The sequence below is a fragment of the Neolamprologus multifasciatus genome, chromosome 11 (genome assembly GCF_963576455.1).
Source record: "Neolamprologus multifasciatus chromosome 11, fNeoMul1.2, whole genome shotgun sequence".
NCBI lineage: Eukaryota > Metazoa > Chordata > Actinopteri > Cichliformes > Cichlidae > Neolamprologus > Neolamprologus multifasciatus.
The window spans coordinates 8,370,604-8,384,686 of record NC_140449.1 but is presented as its reverse complement, the minus strand read 5'-3'; the positions used below and the strand labels follow the sequence as shown (position 1 = coordinate 8,384,686).

The 14,083-nt window shown below is 38.8% G+C and overlaps 1 protein-coding gene across 4 annotated transcripts in view; it reads right to left on the bottom strand.

Moving 5' to 3' along the window:
- The window catches only part of LOC146507774 (collagen alpha-1(XIV) chain-like), a 166,872-nt gene that overhangs the window by 102,090 nt on the left and 50,699 nt on the right, over positions 1–14,083 (bottom strand). For all 4 annotated transcript variants that reach the window (XM_085176444.1, XM_085176441.1, XM_085176442.1 and 1 more), the window contains exons 6-17: positions 11,279–11,434; positions 10,988–11,107; positions 10,489–10,653; positions 9,234–9,398; positions 8,676–8,836; positions 7,670–7,799; positions 6,317–6,456; positions 6,060–6,189; positions 4,792–4,931; positions 4,331–4,457; positions 3,443–3,582; positions 320–452 (exon numbers count right to left, since the gene is read on the bottom strand). In XM_085176444.1, coding sequence (XP_085032570.1) covers positions 320–452; positions 3,443–3,582; positions 4,331–4,457; positions 4,792–4,931; positions 6,060–6,189; positions 6,317–6,456; positions 7,670–7,799; positions 8,676–8,836; positions 9,234–9,398; positions 10,489–10,653; positions 10,988–11,107; positions 11,279–11,434 — 1,707 coding nt within the window. The remainder of the gene's footprint in view (positions 1–319; positions 453–3,442; positions 3,583–4,330; positions 4,458–4,791; positions 4,932–6,059; positions 6,190–6,316; positions 6,457–7,669; positions 7,800–8,675; positions 8,837–9,233; positions 9,399–10,488; positions 10,654–10,987; positions 11,108–11,278; positions 11,435–14,083) is intronic.

Below are 14,083 nucleotides of genomic sequence, written 5' to 3'. Positions count from 1 at the left end.
GATAAGTAAGCCAATTAGACAGGAATACGTAACAAATCACTGATGGTAAAATAGATTTTCTTCTCCTGAGATAAGCTGAGACAAACAAATCAATGCAAATGTGTTCATGCAGTGCTTTGCTTTGACTCAGAAATGCTCATTTTCTCATCCTAAATGCACATGTGATTGCACTGATCTGTTATAATAAGCAGACAGCAGTGCTCTATCAGGAGGAATTACATCTCAAGGAAAGCTGAGCCTCACTATTGTCAAGTTTAATATTGATTAGATAAAGCAAAAACTCACAGCTCTGTGAGTTAAACAACCTCGTCACACTTACATGTGGTTTGAGTGACAAAGACTGTGTCGCTCTCAGATTTGTCTTTGAATATGGCCGTCAGCATAACTTCATACTCAGTGGAGGGACTGAGGCCGGTCAGCGTGTATCTGTTATCACTTCCACTCAAGACTACCTACAGGAAAGAAACAAACCTCATATTAGATCTGATTTCCAACAGTGCGGTCTCTCCAAACTTTAGAGACGTGATGGCCGATAGTTTCCAAAAATGTCAGATTTGTTGTTATATAAGCTGTTTGTTCAGACAAAACAAAAAATATATACAGTACTTTCAGCAGTATTGTTACTGAAGCAATTACAGTTAAGTGATAAACTCACTTAAAAACTTAGCATCTTCTGATTTGTGCTTTTATTTGCTGCCATATTTGCCAGAACAAGTTGAATCTGAAGAATTTTGTAAGTTCAAATATTGCAAAACAGCAAGAATGTTATCAAACAGTCTGATGATGTTATTAATACTCTAATGAAAAACTCCAGGCTGTCAAATTCCAAGGTTGTGACTGAGTTTTAAGAGAGAGAAAGCTGCTGAAAACCTAAAATAATAAATCATCTCATAATTTCTGCAGGTAGAGGGAGAAACAGCAGGAAATGGTAGTGAAGCAGGTATGCATGGAGATTACATGTAGTATTTTCATTGTTATATTGAACAAAACAAAAATAATATGACCAGCATAAGTGTTACTGGATTAAGACGTTTCCTATGATATAACTATCACAGGCGTGTGTGGTTTCCTATGAACACAAAATGCTTCCAGTTGGACTCGCTGCATCCGCACTAGTCCAAAGAACCACTACAAATTGTTTTACGCAGAAATAATCAGGCCCCAAGGTACACACAAAGAGGTCAACAAGAGTACAGCACACTTCTACCGAGAGAAACCCTGAAATTAGTATTTGCTCCAGATGGCTCAATAACCAGATTATGTGGAGGTATTTGTTTCTTTGCGAAACCCTCCGAGGTACAGTTGCATGCAGATTTTACCAACGGGGGCAATTTGTGCTTTCCCTGAAGCAAGTGTATTGTTTATGAGTCATTGTCTCTCTTTCCTTTTTACATCTTCTTGCATTTAATGTAAAATTTTCTATTTTATTTTATTGTTTCCCGAGACTCATGCAGATACGTTTTTGAAAAAAGAAAAGACGACTTAAAAAGAAAGATATCAAATTATCATAAAGTTTTTGTATGGATAACATTTCGCTCTGTGCTGTATGCATTATGTCTAATCCCCTCTCAGATGTAACAATACCGAGAAAATCGATGAAGGATGCAAATGTGTGTGTGTGTGTGTGTGTGTGTGTGTGTGTGTGTGTGTGTGTGTGTGTGTGTGTGTGTGTGTGTGTGTGTGTGTGTGCCAGCACACGGAGCATGTGGGTGAGAAACAGAGAAAAGCTGCATGTATCCCTTTCTCTAGTCTGGCGGTATTACCAGCCCACCTCTCCAGCTCCCCAGAGTGTTATTTTCAGCTTCGATGACTCTCAGCAAAACACACAAACACACACACACACACAGACACAGACACACTCTCTAAGGGCTCTATCGCTGCCTTGCAGCTGTCTCTAAACCCCAGATCATAGTAATAAAACACCCTAGCCATTAATTTCTAGATTTATTCAGCCTTTATTTATACTCAACCAAGCCAGAGGTTTTACCAGCTACCGGTAGTGTAGTTAAGCTTCTGTGTAAGTCTATAGGAGACAGACTGCTCTTTATCTGTGCGCATGGAGTGGAGCTACTGCTTCCTCTTAAAAAAGAGATAATGACTGGACTCCAGACTAAATGAAATCCATGCAGATTATTTTCTTCAGATGCTTAATAATATGTTTTGTTTGCATAATAACACTGCAAGCTTAACCTTGTGATTCTATGCTGTTGGATGCTTGACTCTTACTGATCTAAAACACATGCAGTACTGTGCAAAAGTCTGAAGCCAGCCTTTATTTCTTTATATTTTGCTACCAAGAAGCCAAACTTTCTTATACATTTTTAAAGATTCCCAAAGAGCTATTAGTACAAAACCTGGGATAAAATATCTTGGGATGGCGTGCAGTCCCAAGATATTTAGGAAACTGAAAAAGTGGCAAAAGAAGAAGTGGTAGGCTGATGAAGAGTATCTGAAAGTCCTGCATTTAACAAATAGGAGAAAATTCATCTGACACAGGACCTGAGAGATGCCTCTGCCACTTCAGCTGACCTGAAGGGCCAGAACTGGGACAAAGAACTGGGATGAAAATGAGAAGCAACAGGTCTGAAATTTTTTGTTCATATTGTCATCAACATGTCAAGGACAGGAGAGAAGTACGTGTATCTGCAACTACAAACGAGTGGAGACTGTGTAATGCTTTGGGAGCTGAATTTTAGCCAGTGATGCAATTATGAGCGCAGAAAAGTACAGTCAGATTTTGATTCACCAGCCAAAGCCCTCTGGAAACACTGATTGGCAAAGGCTTCATTTTTCCACATGACAATGATCCCAAACGCACTTCCAGAGCAGTAAAAATATACTTGATAGCTCTTCATAATAATGTCATACTTTTAAGCATAGTAAGGTATTAGTAAAGTTTTAGCAAGTGTTTAATTCATATTTTATTTATCATCATTCCTCCTTAGTATACTGCTGTGCATGGTGTAGCATGCACCGCTAGTAACGCATAATAATCATAGTATTAATAATATATCTGTATTTAGAAATGGCAATGCGGCATAAATAATGAATTAAGCGCTTACTAATACCTTAATATTTCTTAATAGTGTGACATTATTGTAAAATGCTACTGTATACTTATACAGAAAAGCCGACAGTGGAGTACTATCTGTCATGGATTGGTCTCCCCAGAGCCTGGACGTCAACATTACTGAAGCAGTGTGGGATCATGTTGACAGAGAATGGCGCAAAAGGCAGCCAACATTCAAAGAAGAGCTCTGAATGAAATACCAGCGCACTAGAACTGTACAAGCAGTCTTTTTATACTGTAATTTTATGTATGTTTGCACTCTTCAATAAATTGCTGAACCTACTGATCATTTTTCTAGCAAAATATAGAAAAAGGAGGATGACTCAAGACTTTTGCACAGTGCTGTACCTTCTGTATTTTAGTGGAACTAACCTCTTTTGTGTTGCCACCATCGAATGGTGTCCAGGAGAGTCTGTAGAGATTAATGTCACTGGCTGAGTGATCCCAGCTGACCTTAAAGCTGTCCGTGCTGACCTCACTGGAGTGTAGATTCAGAGGACCAGGAACTGGAGCTGAAAGACAGAAAAGCTGAGACTTTTTTCCCCCTCCTTTTTTCTCATGTGTTAATATTCACATAAATTCAATAACATTTTCAATTCTGCCCCGATTATACTGTAAGTTTATGAAACTTTTTTTGCTGGGCCAATTTATAACATAACTGTCAGTTCAGCAAAATGTTCTCGGAAAAGCACCGTCGCACCGTTTTGGTGTGAACCTACCGCTTCCCACTCAAAGAGCTGAAAAGTGCCGTTGCATTTTCGTTAGTTCATAAAGCCCCCTTTCTGAAAACTGGTCCATTAAACAAACTTTGCCAGGAGATAAATAAAAAATGCAAACAGTCCTTTTAAAGTGGATAGTTTAATAGTTGCTTGCCAGACGCATTTCTGTGAGCTGACTCAGCGCTGGAGCCCAACTGCTTGTTGCAAAGGGATATTCCAACAAATCAATATCTGTTAGCGTGACGGAATAGTCTGGGACAGTGAAATGACCTTTTAATGTGACTGGGCTATTATGCTGAGGTGTAAATGTGATGGGCAGGCCGCCAAAATAGCAAAAGGACCACTGAGGGTAATAAAATTCACCACTGTTTGGCACTATAAGAGAAATGGTTTGCCTTTTAATGATATTGATAGAACTATTTTCTGGAGATTGAGGCTAAATTGTCCTCAACAGAGATGTTGGGAAACAAGAATACAGAAAACAAAAATTTGTTCTCCGCTGGTGACGGCGACTCGCAAAAGTCAAATGCCAGTTTCTTACTGGTGGTGAACGCATCGGTGAGCGGTTCTGATTCGCCCTCGTTGTACAGGGCAAAAATTGCCACTGAGTACTCTGTCAAAGACGTCAGCTCACCGAGGTCATAAGAACTCACTGAACCAACCTCCACCTGCAGGAAACACAGAGAAACATCATGTAGCCACAGACAAACCCACTGCTATGCCTCTTAAACAGAGAACAAGATAAACACTACTAAGACTCAGTGTAGGGATATTTTTCAAGTCTTCATCTATGATATTCATAACACAGTTTCCAGAAGACTAAGCTTTATCAGTATCGTAAACTGCAATATCTGTAAATTTTCCATTCATATGATTATTGTTAGGCTTTTAGCCCTTTATTATTCGACTGTTCATCCCTTTCTCATTTCTTTTTTTCTCATTTCTTATTTCATCTTGGCACTCAGAAACAAAATTCCCAGAAATAAAACGGTCACACGTCACCTCGTCTGTGACTAGTCCGTCTGTCTTGTCCCACATGATGCGATAACCATTAACTCCACTAGGCGCGGGGTCCCAGCTGATGTGGGCCGAGTTGTGGGTAATGTCAGAAAACTGGAGGTTGCTGGGAGGACTCAGTGGTACTGGAGGGGGAGAGACAGAGAAAGCTCAGGCTGATCAGGCGTTAAACTCTGGCTGTGAAAAAAGGAAGCCCATGCCAAAGACTGAGTCTAACTTTGGAGCAAAAATGAGCAATGAGTTTTCAGCCTTGTATAAAAGTAGTTTTGGTATCTTTTGGACATATGAACTGCTTGCGGTGTGATTTCTTTTTACCTCACCCATTTAAATTAATATTAAGTATAAAGCTGTTGGTGATGGGTGGGTGTTGCTAGCTGCTTGTTAGGCTTCATGTGAACTAATCAGGTTCCACCTTTAAGCAACCGGCATGAGTAACGGGCAGAACAATTACAGTCTCTTCCACTAGAGGACAATACAACGACCCTCTAGTAGTTGTACTGCCACTAGCAGTTGGGTTGCCAACTGCCAGTAAAAACAGAAGAAGGCAAAGACGAAATTACGTAATAGTCATGCCGTGAGTGAGACGACACAACCTGATAGCAGTAGATAAATATTTGAAAAGCAAAAGTAGTCAATCTGACCTGGGTCATGGAGAAGGTCCTAGCATGAGTAGTGGTCAGAAGAAAGTAAAAATGGTATACTGGGGACAAACCGAGCCAATACCTGGTGCGTGAGGAAAAATTATAAATATGCTTTTTGTGATTATTCTAATGTGAAATATGTGCCGTTGCTCCAAATGGTTGGAAAACAATGAAGTAGTCTGCGTACATGGAGTGGACATAGTATGGACGTCTGTTCACAATGATTAAGTGACTAAATTAGTCATCAGTCAAAGACACTTGGATTTAATTTCTTTATTACAATAAATAGGCTAATTTTTCTTATTTTGTAAGAGACAATCAGAGCAGACTATTATCATATATGGAAACAAGGTCAGCTGTCTACAGTTATTGCTGCATAACAACTATGAGTTTTGACCTTGGAGAAAACATCGCTGTTTCAGCCATTTTTGCCAGCTTCATGAGAACCAGTCTGAGTTTTTGAGATTAAGGACACTTTTTATGAAGAAGACATATGATCCAGTTTTCTCTTTTACAATGTTTGAATGTCTGACTATTGGGTTATTTGGATTTTTATTAATTTTAATTAAAAAAGGCTAAGAATTAAAAACTGTTTGGGTGTGCAGTACTCACATGTGGTTTCCTGGTTTGTAACAGGTTCACTGGCCTCCTCGCCGAACATGGCATAAACAGTGACGGTGTATTCGGTGTGAGGGATCAACCCATCCAGCTCCAGCTCCGTCACTGCATCTGACACCCTTATCTAGGGACAAAAAGAAACTTCGGATTTAAAACAAAACTTTGGATGGCATGTTAGCAAATTCCAGTTTTACAACTTTGAACTAAATAAACAATTCATCCTCCTCTTATTTTGTTATTTTTGTTGCTACCTCTTTCTCATCCAAGTCATCTGTCAGAGGTGCATAAAGCAGCATGTAGCCAGAGACTCCATCCACACTGTTCCATTTTATTTTCATGGTGTTGTGACTCACATCAAACAGCTGGAGGCCGGTGACTGTGGGAAGAGCCACTACATGCATACACACACAGCATACACACACATCACGACCGCATACAGCAAAAAACAAAATAACATGGCAATAAAGGAGGAATCACATGAATGGATTTTTGTAATAACTATAAACATCAGGGTATACTGCTTAAGGTGGATTTGACCTTTAAGCATAACATTCTTTATTGCTGTATTAGTTACTGCTGTGCAAAGTATTGAGCCAACCATATATTTTTAATATATATAAATATATTTATCCAAGCTTTCAAGCTTTCTTCTTTAAGACATCTTCAAGTTCTCTCCAGGCGTCTCGAAGGACATTCAAAGCTCTTCTTTCCATCTGTCAGAGGTATTTAAATGATGTTGTATGTCCCTCTGACAGATTATTATTATCTGACGAGATGTTCAAATACTGCTTCAACGATTTGACGTCTGGGCTCTGGGGAGGCCAATCCATGACAGATAGTACTCCACTGTGGAGTATATATAAGTATACAGTAGCATTTTACAATAATGTCACACTATTAAGCATTATTAATATTATTAGTAAGATATTAGCAAGTACTTAATTCATCATTCATATGGAATGATGACATGATATATAAATGATGAATTAAGAATTTGCTAAAGCTTTACTAATACCTTAATCATGTGATATTATTATGAAGTCCTTACAAGCATATTGTTTTACTGCGTTGGCAGTGTGTTTGGGATCATTGTCATGTGGGAAAATGTAGCCTTTGCCAATCAGTCTGTCCAGATTTCATGGTGAACAAAAATCTGACTGTGGATTTCTGCATTAATAATTGTATCAGTTTTGACAAGATCTCCAACATCGCTGTGAAAAAACAACCAATGGGCGAAATGCATCTCTAAGGTCCTGTGTCGGGTCTTTGCTGGACATTTTGCTTTTTCGTACTCACATGAACTTCAGATACTTTTCATCTGCTTTACTTTCTTTCTATAGTTTTAGATAGAAAAATAGAAAAACTTTGAAAGACCTACAGAGAGCCTGGAGAATTATTCTTCAAGACTGAACCCTTTTTAAAAAATGATAGGAAAACTCCTTGGAAGCAGAATATAAAGAAATAGCTCAAGACTTTTGCACAGCACTTTCAATAGGTCTGGCTTCTGCAGCTGTAACTTTCTAAGCCATTGCTATTAAATTGTGTTCTGAGTGTGGAGCCTTATAAGCACACTTATACATGTGTGTTTGCAAGAATAAACTTACGCGTTGTTTCTGATCCTCTCAGAGCTGCACTCGCCTTGTTTGCATACACAGCAAACACAGCCAGTTGGTACTCAGTGAGGGAGCTAAGATGCTGTAACACCACAGAAGACTCACTCCCGACCACTACAGCCTGCAGGGGTGCAGGAGGGTCAGTCGGGGAAGTAAGAGAATATGAAAGATGGAAAAGAAGGTGTGAAGAGTTGGAGGGGATAGAATGGCATGAAAAATGGTAATTGGGGCAATAAATAGGGAGACATAAAAATGAAAAACAGAAGTGAGGAAAGCGAGAGAAAACCAGGAAAGAAAGGAGAGATTGGAAGAGAATGGGAAAGGAAGAAGGAAACAATCGATTTATTGAATGGAATAAAGCACAAACATTTAAGACTTGAAGAATATTTTTCTTTTTCATTCTGAACTAAAAGGATGACAGTTGTGATAAAGATTAGGCCCACAGTGAGCCAGCTGGAAAGGTCTCTTTACATGAGGCTCCAGAACATCTGGTCTCTGTAAACCCAGCTAAGTGAAAGATTTAATGGCTTCTGTGGTCAAATGTTCTGGAAAAATCAAGCAGGTGCCTGGTTCAAGCAACAGTATCATTTCTAGTGAGCCGTCATAACCTGCAAAGATATTCTGGGGAGAAGTGAATAGAGAGATGAAAGTGAGAGGTATGGATGGGCGATAGCACTGACGTCTCGAGGAAAAACTGATCTCAAACTATAAACCTGCCCGATCCTTGATAACTCCCCCTGGTGTCATAAATATTATGGAAAAGTACATTTTGCACACCTCACACTCCTCCTACTGACTGTAGGATTTTTTAGCTGCTGCTTATCCTTTAGCACATCTGTATGCAAAGCTGAACAGAGTGAGAGAGTCATGTCCATGGAATAAAATGGATATTTCTTGATTTTATGTTGTGTTAAATATATCACGACATAAAATACGTTGACTTCCTCAGCTCTGGCTGGTTTGATGTGTTGTTTTCAGCAAATAATACACTATTTACCTCCTGTGGATCTCCTGGGTCTCTTCCCTGAGTGGGATAATAAACAACTCTGTATTTCTCTACATTTCCGGGGGCATGGCTCCATGAAACCCGAAAGCTTTGGGCCGTGATGTCTGATGTTACTAGGTCAAGCGGCATTCCCGTTGTCTCTGGTATATGTTCTGAAAGACAAAAATGTAAGGACAGGCCAACAGGCTGCCTCAGATTGGATATAACTTTCAAGTGCAAATCCCATTAAGTCAGATCAAATGAACATTCGATCTGACCTAATGGTGTCCTGTTAAACAGTTCCTATAGGCCATCTAACTTTTTTTTTTCACATACACAAGGTTTGATTCATAGTAAAGAAATTGACTTTGTAACTACCGCTAGACTTTAACTCTGACTTTTTATCATTTGGTCATTTATTGACACACAACTAGTCAAAGTGATCACTCAGGATACTATTTGTTTAACAACTCTTTTCCTTTATGCTTTACTCCTCATGACACAGAGTTCCTACTAGTATTCTTGTTTGCATCTTAGTAAGGTTTCTTCAGTTTTCCAATTTGCTCTTACTCTGCTTGATGTCTTTGTTCTGCTGCTCCACCTGTTTGCACACTGTTTTTGTTAGCCCCCCTACAATAGAGCTCATGATGTTAAAGTCAGCCACATTGTAGACGTGATTGCTCTCCGGTTGTGAGGCGATGGAGCGCAGCTCATTCTCGTCAGCATTCTTTACACCTGGAAAAATACATAGGAATGACTGGCACATACATGAAAGTTAACATCTAGGACACAACGTGATATATCGTTATTTATTATTACTCACATGAGTACTGTATCCACATGAATACACAAAAAAGAATGGCAAGTCCTGTCAAAGGCACGACAAACCAACTGATGCCAATTCAACGCTCAATCTATAAAAACTTTGCCCAATAATTAGAAGCCTTGATGGAAAATGTGCAAAAATATGAAAAAGTGAGTCTTGCATTCGGACAGATAATGAGGCTGAAGTATGCCTCAATGTTGCATTGGATTATAAAATTACAAAAAAACAAGGAAACATTTAACTGGGAGATTTGTCAGGGGAAACGCTCGAGTCTCTCTTGTCCTTTCTCTATAGTGATGATGAAATGAACCAAAAATTTCAGATTCAGCAACTTTTAGTTCAAATCTTGAGTAATTTGTCATAACTGTGCCTTTTCACCCTGTTTCCCTTCCTTAGTAATGACTTCTTGACAGCCACCCTTTCAAAGTGACCATTAATGATGAGGTTTCAGTGAACACTAGATGGATCTGGTTTTAGCCCTGCCACTTCTTTTTAAAATGCAAGTACAAGAACAGGATTGCAACTGAATGAAAAAGCACCCAATGTCCAAAGAAAAAAACTTTAATGGACCACAAAGCCTGGAGACCTACTGCTCATAAACACACACAAAAAAAAGCAAACCTGGCAACTTGGAATCAAAATATAACGATATATGGGGTGAATCAATACTTTTACTGCTCTAAGTACCAATTCTTTTGTTGCGTTTTTGAGTAGCCGCAGCATGCATTTTAATATTATGCTTTAATATAACAAATGCACCTTAGTAACCAAGCTAGCTAGCTAACTAGCTAGCTAACTAGCCTTAGCTAACAACGCCTTTCTGCCACATATTTTCATGTAAATCATGTCCAGAATGAAAAATAAAAATAAAGAACTAAAGAAATAAAAAAGATGACACTAGCTAGAATGTTAAGCTCCAGCCTTAAAAACAGTAGTCCAAAAACTAAGGTCTGCCACTGTGGAGATTAAGTTAAAAATATGATCTGTAGTTTATCTCACCGATAGCAAACAGTTCAACACCAGCATTTCTCAGTTCCTCTGCTGGTGGTATAACATCATCTTGGGACTTTCCATCGGTGATCAGGATCCCAATCTTGGGTATTCCAGGCCTTGCACCAGATTCAGGCTTGAAACAGTTCTCCAAGATAAAAGTCAGTGCAAGACCTGTGAAAAAAAGAGTAGAGAGTAAAAAGGATAGTAAGTGAAGAAGGATTAATCAGGTAGCTGTAAGGTGGCATAGTTGATGACACAGTAATATAAATTCATATATATATATATATATATATATATATATATATATATATATATATACATATATATGTGTGTGTGTGTGTATTCAAAAATATTCAGCAAAGATAAGTAAAAATAACAATAGAATAATAGTAGCGTGTGAAAGTAGCGACCATAACAGGACTTTTAAAAAGACAATTGGGAAGAGAATGGCAACCTTTTAATCTACTATTGTAAAACAAAAGGCAAAATCACAGAGGGTCAGTACCTGTGAGGGTGTTTCCTCCTTTGTAGGGCAGGTTCCTGACAGCATCAACAACTACATCTTTAGTTGAGAAAGCATTTAAATGCCACTCAATCCTGGGATCGCCACTGTACTGTGCGAGACCTGATAAATGAACAACATGACACAATTACACACAGCTTGTCATTTCCTAGTAATATTCACTCAAACTTGAACTAATTCGATAGATGAAAACAACTTAATTCATGGCTAAAACAGCCATATTGGTCCCATGGTGAACCCATCTGTTCAAGAAGGAAAGAAGCCAGAACTCACCTATCCTTGTTTTATCAATGCCAACATCAAAGGCATTGACCAGGTTTTCCAAGAACATACGGACCAGCCTGAAGTTTAGTCGGCCAATACTCCAGGAGCCGTCCACCAGGATCACAATATCCGCAATAGCCTCAGTGTGACACACAAACTGGTCAACTGAAAAAAAGGAGGAAGGGAGAAAGACTAGTAATTAAAGAAAAAGATAATACCACTAAATCCACATTATTTTTATTTTCAATGTGCAATGTGTGTCCAATGTTTTTTTTATGTTTTTTTATGTTGTATTCTGACCCTATCTGCATGTCACTTGAGGCTCATCAGACCAGGGAACATTTTTCAGTCTTCAATTGTCCAGATTTGGTTAACTTGTGTTAATCTTGGCCTCAGTTTCTTGTTCTTAGCTGACAGAACTGCTACGCAGAGTCTGAATGCCACTCTGCGTACCAGCCCATTTTCTTCAAGGTTCAACATGTTGTGCAGTTAGAGATGCTCTTCTGCATCTCTAAATGCACATCATGTTTGTTGTAATGAGAGGTTATTTGCTGTTGGCTTCCTATCAGCTCAAAGGAGTCTGTCCATCCTCATCTGACCTCTGACATCAGCAAGGCATTTTTGTTGAGAGAACTCCCACTCAGTGGATATTTTCTCTTATCAGACCATTCTCTGTAAAACCTAGAGGGGGTTTTGTGGGAAAATCCCAGCAGATCAGCAGTTTCTGAAATACTCAGACCAACATGTCTGCCACCAACAACCACGCAATGTTCAAAAGTCATTCATATCACCTTCATCCCCATTCTGATGCTCAATTTGAACATCAGACGATCATCTATACCATCTCAAACATACAGTTAAACAGGTGTACCTAACAAAGTATAAACTGAATGTAAATTGCTCCCTCGCACATCCATCAGTGTGGTAGGAAAAGCATTTAAGTGCAAATGAAGACTTGCAGAGTAAAAGCGCTTCCAGTGGTTTAAAAGACTGAAAAAGCAGCATTATAAAACTAGCAGCCCATTTCCATCACTTCAGACTTACATAAACTTATTGGAGACCTACCACAAGTGTTTCTTTCCAAACAAATCCTTACAATACAGGGACAGTATGACTGCAATATAAGCACAGCACATAAATCAGTTCATTCATTGTAATTTATAACTGCTCATCCACCTTTCTTTGGTATCCTGAAAAGAAATATATCTACTTAAATTTGTAACATAAACCACTTTCCTATCTACAGGAAAGTAATCGCTATTAATCTATGACATGCTCATAATGTCGGACCTTTATGTCTCATTGAAGAAAAAGCCATAAAGCAAAGAGCTGACAGTAGGAAATGTGGATTTATTTGTGTTTTGACTAAAAATTCAGCTCCTGCCAACTTTAACAAAGCCATTTGGAACTAAGCACAACAGGGTCTTTGTTTTAACATGCTAATTAGCACAGGCGTGTGCTAAATTGCTTGAAAATAAAGAACAAATATAAAACATGCTGGGACGTATTTATTCAAACAGTGGCAGTGATGCATAAATGCTATAAACACAGCAAAACATGCTTCGTAACATTTACACTTACCTCACCATCTGTGCTTTCCGTGTTATCGATTCAAGCCAACACTTTCTCAAGATAAAAATTAATAAATAAGCTACATCGTCTAATGATAAACCACACAGGTATTTATTTCAAGAAGCAATTTTCCAGACGGAGCCTTCTGTCTGCTGTCTGTGTGTGTCTGACTGTTTGAACCATCCATCTGCTACAGGCGGCCGACAAACGAGAGAAGGGAAAACAACAAGGTCGGGAGATAGCTGATGACAATCTGTGGCTTGCAAATGCATAACATAGAAAAAGGTGCCCGTGAAATGCACAAAGGTCATTGTTTTGACATGGGAAAAAGAGTGTGATTTTATATCAGAGTTGAATAATGCCCCTTGTTTTAAGGAGAGGAAAAGAAGAAGGCTTTGTTCGGGACTTTCGGCAAAATGGCAAAAGGTTGTAAGGCCAAAGGTCATATCGATGTCTTTGTGGAGGTTACTCTATTACAAAACAAGCAAACGTGGCCTTTAAAGAGATTCTAGCGTTAAAGATTTTATAGGAACAACCATAAAAAAGCACCAAAACAGGACATATAGATCAAATCAATCGAGCAGCTACTCTTTGACATAAAATTATAGATATTCATTTTTTATTATCTATAGTAACTAAATAGAATGGCAAGGAAAAGGTTAATGGTTAAGAAAGAAAGAAACCAAGGGTGGGGGGGTTGTTAAATCTGAAAAGGCAGCAGGAGGTGGTAAACAGAGGGTCAGTAATTACAGCTAAGTACAGCTCGCTGGTCATTCCTGAGTCTATTGTCAGGGTGGTGAGAGCGTTAATTAGGCATAATACTGGTGTTTTACATCGGACCCAGCAATCAAGGGTGCTGCTGTCCTTCACATTACTGTCAGCAGTCTGTTAAGTTGACCATAATGTTTATTTAATTGTTAGGGCAGGTTATTTTGTCACCATTTATGTTACTTAATATCATACATTTATTTAAAATTTCACTTAACCAATTTTTTATTTCGATTTTATTTGAACCACAGTCGGCCTACACTGAACTATAAGCTAGATGCCAAAGCTGCCTTTCGCTTCCTAGCGCAAGCAACAGTAATCAAATACTGACAGACACTAAGGGAAATTATGCATCTCACTTATTCACTGGTTAGGACTGCTACTAATTTCACATTAACCATGTAGGGTGGCACAGTGGTGTTAGCACTCACAGCAAGAAGGTCCTGAGTTCAATTCCACCATCAGGCCCAGGCT